This window comes from Austrofundulus limnaeus, unplaced genomic scaffold (assembly GCF_001266775.1).
Source record: "Austrofundulus limnaeus strain Quisiro unplaced genomic scaffold, Austrofundulus_limnaeus-1.0 Scaffold80, whole genome shotgun sequence".
NCBI classification, from domain to species: Eukaryota; Metazoa; Chordata; class Actinopteri; order Cyprinodontiformes; family Rivulidae; genus Austrofundulus; species Austrofundulus limnaeus.
Window position 1 is genome coordinate 43198 of NW_013952482.1, and position 7840 is coordinate 51037.

General features: G+C 37.1%; 1 protein-coding gene across 2 annotated transcripts in view; it reads left to right on the forward strand.

The window, feature by feature from the left end:
- Positions 1–7840, forward strand: part of LOC106519622 (cdc42-interacting protein 4 homolog) — a 20028-nt gene that overhangs the window by 8171 nt on the left and 4017 nt on the right. For both annotated transcript variants that reach the window (XM_014011368.1, XM_014011369.1), the window contains exons 6-9: positions 2706–2810; positions 3508–3636; positions 3734–3880; positions 5633–5791. In XM_014011368.1, coding sequence (XP_013866822.1) covers positions 2706–2810; positions 3508–3636; positions 3734–3880; positions 5633–5791 — 540 coding nt within the window. The remainder of the gene's footprint in view (positions 1–2705; positions 2811–3507; positions 3637–3733; positions 3881–5632; positions 5792–7840) is intronic.

Consider the following 7840-nt stretch of genomic DNA (forward strand, 5'->3'; position numbering starts at 1 on the left):
TCTCTAATTTACTTTGAAAGGTAAAGCTGCAAGTTCTGTATGCTGTCACTTTGTTTATGTGCATGTTGTACTGCTGTTGTCCACCAGGGGGAAATGAGAGTGAGTTCTTGTGAAAAAGCAGCACTGTTCAAATAAAGAGAAGTAGAGATGAAGTTAACTGAAGGTTGTACGTTAAAGTTAACTGAAGGTTGTACGTTAGCAATAAAGTGAACACAGCTATCTAACGAAAAGAAGTGTGATTCATTTTAAAAATGAGTACTGAACAAGAAAACCCAACACTAGCAGCTCAGCTGTGGAATAAAAAGAGCTGCTAAAAGTATAAACAACTGTGTTAAATCATTTTCATTTATTCAGAAGACACACCGTCGCACACCTACCCTTGATCCAGTATGGCAGCTTTCAAGATGGCAGCCATGTTCTAGAGATAGCCTAAAAGATAGGCCTTCTCACCCATTTCTTGTTGGGGTAATCAGATATGACATTTTCAGTTTTGTTTCTGAAATAAATGGTTGGCCTGTGACTTTTCACTCACCCATTATAAGTGATTTTACACAACCACAGTTTCAGTGTTTGGTTTTTCACAGATTTCACCTCTTTTTAACTTGTTTTATCTTTTGTAAAAAAAAATAAAATAGACACACATGACAAGAGTCTTCTGCCGCTCACAGTCTGAGATCTGATTTAAAGTTATCACATCAGCTGTTTATTTAAGGCTCGCTTCTCAGTCCGTCTGCTTCCTCTTAACTTGGCAGTCAGGGAGTGAGAGACAGAGATGTGTTATTGCCACAGTAACCTTAATGACCCACTGTCAGATGTTTTAATATTTTTCATTTATTTTGTTTTATCTTGGTTCTCTTTCCACTTCTGCAATTGATTCATCATTTCTTTAAATGTAGACATTTGTTATTATCTTAGATTATTATTAAGTTGTGGTGTATCTGCACTCTTCAAAAATTATTTACAAGTTTTATAACTTTTTTATCTGATTTTTCTAAATGTTTTTAAGTATTTTTTACATGTTTGTATGGTTTTATATTTTCTTTTATAGGTTGTGACTCAATTCTGTTTTCTTTGTGCAGAGGATTGACCAACAACTTTATTAATTAGTAGTCTGTAGTGATTTATCTGGCTATAGAAAAATACTTTATTTTAAGACTGACAGTCARTGTTATAATCGTCTCACATTTCAGTAAAAGGAAAAGGCGCCCTCTGCAGTTTGAATAACAAACACATTTGAAATATGTTTTTTAATATGCACAGAGGTAATGCACAGGAAGACATTTTTCTCAGGGGTGGCCAGACGGGGCCACCACTCACAGGGGTGGCCATGAAAATTACATGATTTTTWTTACTTGAAAGTTTCTGCAGATTTTTGTGTTTTTGTTATTTCCTTATGTCCTTACAGGCAGTGACTACCTTATAAACATGGGTTTCACCATTTTAAAAGTGGGGGGACACACTGTTGGGGAGTCTGGGGGTCCTCCCCCAGAAAATTTTGGATGAAATAGATGCCATTTCCTGCATTCTGGTGTATTTTTATGAGGTTGATAAACATACTTTTACCTACATAAATTAACACTTGATTTAATTATTTCAGAGACAGATTCTTCATTAAACTAGTTCCATCATCCTGTTTTTAACCTCATTGCTTTTGCTGAGATAAGATTAATTATTGTGACACACTATCCTAGCCGATGACTTTATGGGTGCTTTATTTATTTTTATATTGTTTATTGCTTTATTTTTAATTGTAACATATGTCATTGTGCCAAATATTGATGACCCTCAACTGCATTTTAAAACTAACATTATTAATTTTACCCAATGAATTTAGTGAATTTAGAGGGGTGTTTCACGTTTTCTGATTTAGTGATGGGCCTACTCATAACCAAACACAGAGCATCATGCAGCCTTCATTACAAAAAATGATACTGTGTTGTGGTGACAAAAATAAATAAATAAATAAATAAATAAATAAATAAATAAATAAATAAAACATTTGTCACGATAAATCCCAAACTTGACTTCATAAGTCAGATTACATAGGCCTAGATTCTGTATTTAAAGAAAATCATCACTTCCTTGTCATTACTCTTCTTCAGTGATGGATCTTGGTGATGTTTCAAACTGTTAAGTACTGCCACCAACTGTTCAGGAGGATTGTTACAGCCCTAAATGTTGTTTCACTGTGGAAGGGGTGTGCACAGCAGGGTGGCCAATGGGGTGGCCAAAGATATGCCTGTGGTGGCCATGGCCACCCCTGGCCACCCCCTGGCTCCACCCCTGGTAATGCTTCAGAGTACGGCAAATGGTCAGAAACGTAAGAGTCCGTTTATTAAGTCATCGGTTTTGACTACATCTTAATGAAGGAAATGGCTGTAAAATGCAGAAATGTATGGTAACCAAGTACATTTACTTTGTTACAGTACTTAAGTAACTTTTTGAGAATTTGTAATTTTAAGTATTTTTATTTTATTTATTTACTTTTTATCGTAATCTGCAGTCAAACATTAGTTTGTAACGTCACAGCTTCTTTACATGGTGGAGCCTGTGACAGGTGTGTAACAAGGACAACAAAGTGAATCTTAATCCTGCAGTTTCAGTTTTTAATACTTTAATTAGACCAAACTCCACTATATTTACTCTGTTGATGCTCCTTGTGCTGATGCCTGAAATCTGTGTTTGTTTTTCTTCTTAACTTGCAGACCAAGAAGCGCTTCGCCAAGGAGTGGGCGGAGGTTGAAAAGGCCAATCAGCATGTAGAGAAAATTGAGAACGACATGTCTGCCACGAAGATCGATGTTGAGAAAGTAAATACACATTATATATGAAGACTTATTGCTGAGTCAGCATTCACACTGTTGTTTTCCTGATTTATTTATTTTTTCTGTAGATATTTGTATTGTACTCTAATTTGTATAGTTTGTGCTTTTTTATCTATTTACAGTATATATGAAAGCATACATATTCAAGAGATGGGTGCTTTGATTTCRAACTTTTGTATTTTTTAAGTATTTAACATTTTTTCAAAGTCTTTTTCCCCTGTATAAATAAAATGAAATCACTTTAATTTCTTCAGATCATTTTTCTATATTTCTACTTTTAGTTTTTAGCTATCATTTAACTATATGTACCTTATAGCTACACTTTTGCTATTTCTACTTTCTAGCTACTGTTATCCTTCTTTTAGCCAGCATTTTGCTTTTAGTGCTAAACTAGTTTTGTGCTACRTTTGGCTTTTAGCCAGTGCTCTGCTTCTTTTCGTTGTCATAAAAACATTTATGAAAGTTGTCAGTCACTTAGCACTCAGCACTCAGCCTTTACACTATTTTCACAAAAGTTCTTCATTTTTTTTCTAGTTTCACTTTTGATTTTTTTATATTTTCACACTCTAACTATTATTCCTGTCTTCTTTTGATTTTCTTTCATTCTCCGAATTTGAATATGCCTCCTTCATTCCTCACTATCCTTGTTTTTCTCTCACTCCTGCTGCCCTTTGCTCCGCAGGCCAAGCAGAGCGCCCTTGGACGCACACGCACAGCGGAGGAGTGCAGGAACGACTATGCAGCAGAGCTACAGAAATACAACAAGGATCAGAACAGCTTCTACTATGTAGAAATCCCACTGATCTATAATGTGAGACAAATAAAATCATAAAGACGCACAGTCATAACGCAGTTGTCATCTGTAAAATGGAAACTAAGCGATGCCGCTGGACGTTTGTGCCGAGCAGAAACTGCAGGACCTGGACGAGCGGAGGATCCGGCGGCTGGCCGAGGGCTACTGCCAGTTTTCCGACATGGAGAAGAAGGTCTTTCCCATCATCAGCAGGTGTCTGGAGGGAATCTCTGCAGCGGGGACGAAAGTGGATGAGAAACAGGCAAGTGTGTGATGATGTTTTGACAAGCTGTCACTTTGTTCTCGTATCACAACCAGCACACTTCTGATCCGATGAAAAAGAAGCTCAGAAAGACATCCATCTGCTGATGTTCAGAAAAAATGTTCGACAGCCAAAAAATATTTGTTTTTTCTGAAAAGAGCTGGAATTTGCCACTCTTATATCTACAGTGTTGATTATTTATTTAATGATTGTTTAATTCTTGTCGAAGAGAATTACTGTTTCTTGTCATTAAACAGGTTTGCACCGACTTTTAGAAGTAAAGAACAAAGAAGTGTTCTTTGTAGTTTCTGGTACAGGACGATTCTTTAAAGKTTGGATAGTTGGACCCTACCTTCAGCAGACCTCTAATGGGCTGACAGGATGATGGTCTGGAGTTAGCTCAGTGCCCCCGGTTCACCCATTTATGCTTCAAACCAATTTTTCTCACTCATGACACATTAAGATAACGACTCTTTTGGCAGCTCAATGGTCCAAAATGCAGCATTATGGACACCCGCAGCTACAGTCCAATAAATTCTGGGGCTCCACCTGAAATTGCTGACTAAGGCAAAGCATAAATTTAGAAAGATTGTTTTTTTACATCAGTGGTATTGATTCTCGATTACTCCAGTCAAATAACTGTAAAGTTTTGTTGTGTGATTTTAGGAAAAATGACATCAGACTCCACAGTTTTCTCTGATCCCCTCCCCAACCAGACCAACATGTTCTCCCGCATGTCCCATATGGGGCTGCTAAGAAAAAAATCTTGGCAGACACTCTGAGGAATACCTGGTCTGATGGGGGCAGAAATTATGCTCATTTCACTTTTTTAGATTCTTTTTAGGAAACTATTTTCTATTAATTCCTCAAACTGTTGACAATCGGCCAGGAGGCAGAGATCCAGTTTTAAGTCTGGTTTAAACTGCGAGTCACACGTGTCGTTCCTCCTGCTGAGTGACAAAAAATTGTGCAGTTTCTGTCTGCTCCCCTGCTGCTTTCCCCCGGGGACAGYTGTCATGTACATTACACCCAGTCAGAACTCTGCGATGCAGACTTTGCGACTCAGAGCGTGTGATTGGTTAGAACTTTGTGGGCGTGTTTGTTCATGAGGAACACCGCAGCGGTCCAACAGCACTGAAGAGCTGGACTCCAATCAGCTCTGCCTTCTGCAGGTTATTTTGTTTGAAAATGATTTGTTTTGTCTGAAGTTGGTTGTTAAAAGAGCTAGAAGAGCAGCTCATTTGATCCARTTGAACGTGAGCACGCAGCTTTTCCATCACCACCGTTAACATAAAAAAGGTTTTCCTTTGCGGACTCCTCACTCAACACAACACTGATCATTGAGTGATAAAAAACAGAATATCCAGCCATCATTATTGCTGTTTATGTACGTATTTGAGCTGTGGGAGGGCAGAGGGAGGATCTACGATAATTTATTTCCCGCCACGTCTTCAACCCGTTTATACGTACTCAGGAAAAAGAGGTCCAAAAATGACACAATCACCAACCTGCTGTCTCACGTCTTATTGAAGTATAACCCAAACTTCAAACAAATTTCTACTGTTTCTCCTCTTCTACCACTTCTATGACCTCTTCACTCTTTTAAATTACGTTATTCTGCATCTAAACTCAAACTGGTTGTGCTAACCAAGGTTTCTAGTCTTCATGACTTGATACCCATATTTTGAAGTTTTCAGTTGAACAACCTGTTTGTTTCTGTGAACAAACCTGTTTGCTTATCTTTTCACGCAGGACTCATTAATCTTCATAGAGCAACACAAGTCTGGTTTTGAACGGCCCGCAGACCTGGAGTTTGAAGACTATTCCCACGGAATCAAACCGGCAAATTCAGAAAACACACTCAACCCACCAAAACTGCGGCCCAAGCTCTGGCCTTTCAAGAAAATTAAGGTTTATTTTTTATGTTTTACGTTGCATAAAAAGTGTGTGTGTGTGACAGCTATGAAAATCCTCTGTCTTGTTTTTCTAATTATTTGGGTTAGCCTGGTGTTGTGGGTTTAAGGTCAACATGTTGCATTAAATTGATGTTAGTTGTTTCTAAACTAACGGACAGATTTAAGAAGTGAAACCTAAAAGCAAAATGTTGCAGAGATGCTGATTTAAATCTAGCAGCATTACTGTAGAACTACATAACTTTAGTTGTTTTTATTTAAAGAATGCCTAAATCTTCTAATAATTCAGCAGAATATGCAGTACTTTAATTCAGCGGTTCTCAAACTGGACCACCTGGGGGATCATAACCATAGCTTGGGGGTCCACATCAAATTATTTGTCGTGTCAATTGGTTAAAAAAAGTGCATAAAAATGGGAATTTGCCAATAAAACAAACATACTGCACCAAGTACTCTAGTATACTAAAGCTTTGAGTTCATAAAAACTCTGATATGATTGTGATAAATCTGTCACACATCAGACAAATTTTCTCTGGACTCACCTGGAACACAGCTCTCTCTGCTGCTTAAAAGTTAGCAACAAACATTTAAATCTGACCACGTCAACAAATGATGCAAATCTCAAACTAGCTAAAACTTTGCAAATATGACGACAGTTATAGTAAATTTGGTTTCATTGGGAAATTTGGCAAGATAAAAAAWTTTTTAGTGCGCACAACTCAAATTTCCTTATAAAAAGGGAGAAGAGTAAATGGGTGCCTGGTTCTGAAGAATCAAAAAAAATGGGGATAACCAGCACTCCAAAAAATACCATGGTTTTAGTAAGGGCAGAAAATAGGACGCGTTTCGGCTACATGCCGAAACGCGTCCTATTTTCTGCCCTTATTAAAACCATGGTATTTTTTTTATTTGGCAGAAGACCGAAATGTGTTGTTTCATGCTAAAGCTGCACCAGGAGTTGGATGGATAAAATGATGAATACATGAAACAGAAAACATAAATGTCTAACCCCAACATCACAAAAAACACAGAAAGTTTATATTAAATGTTATAATCTCTTATAGTTTCCATCATTTTAATCAGCTCTTTAATACAGTTCATTTATATTAGAAATAGAAAGGGCAACCTGTTTAAAAATATTTGTATTATTGAACAAATTTAACATAAACAGAAAAAATATATATGTATTCTCCGTGAACTGTTTTAGCTTGCTCACATGATCAAAATGATTGTTTAAGTCTTAAAAGATGTATAAAATGTATGAATTTTTGCTGAGAGTTTCTATAAAACCCAATAGCTCCTTCAAAATATTTTGCTAACAGGCAAACATACAAACACATGTAGCCTAGTAAAAGCATTATCTCTCGCTTTATGCTTCTCGACAGCTGGAAATAATTAACCATTTAACATCAAACTGCAGAATGAGCCTTATTTTCTGGTCTAAACTTGGCTTGCCACTGAAACCATTTCATTTCAAATAAAAAAACTACAAAAGTTTAAAAGCCACGTGAAAAATGATTGATAACAGGGTCTGGGCCCGTGTTTATCAAACTGCTTAGAATTACTCTTAAGAATGCTGCTAAGAGTGGACTTAAGTGTGAAAAAAATCTTAGTTAAAAGCTGAGAGTAAAAGTGAGGGTGTAGGAGTAATTCTTAAGTGTCAGTCTTAAAGCTGGTTTGCGACGCCGCAAAGCTGATCCTGGATGACGTCGTTAGAAAAAACCCCGACATGGACCAATCACTGCCTCGGATTTCATGTTCAAGAATATTGTTGAAGAAATATCAAGATAAAACTGTGAAAATCCTTAGATAAGTTCATTTTCAACACACTAATGCTGTCGCCTTGTACTGATCGTCTGTAAATTACATAAAATGTCCTCATTTGCATCATGAGAACAGACGAAAATCTCAGATTTTTAAATCAAAAACTCAGCAGCTTTAAAGTTTTTCTTTTATGTCTCAGAGCCTGAGGTAATGTTGAGCTGCTCCCTCCTCCTCCTCCTCCCCTCCACTGTCTGCAGACAACACACACACACACACACACACA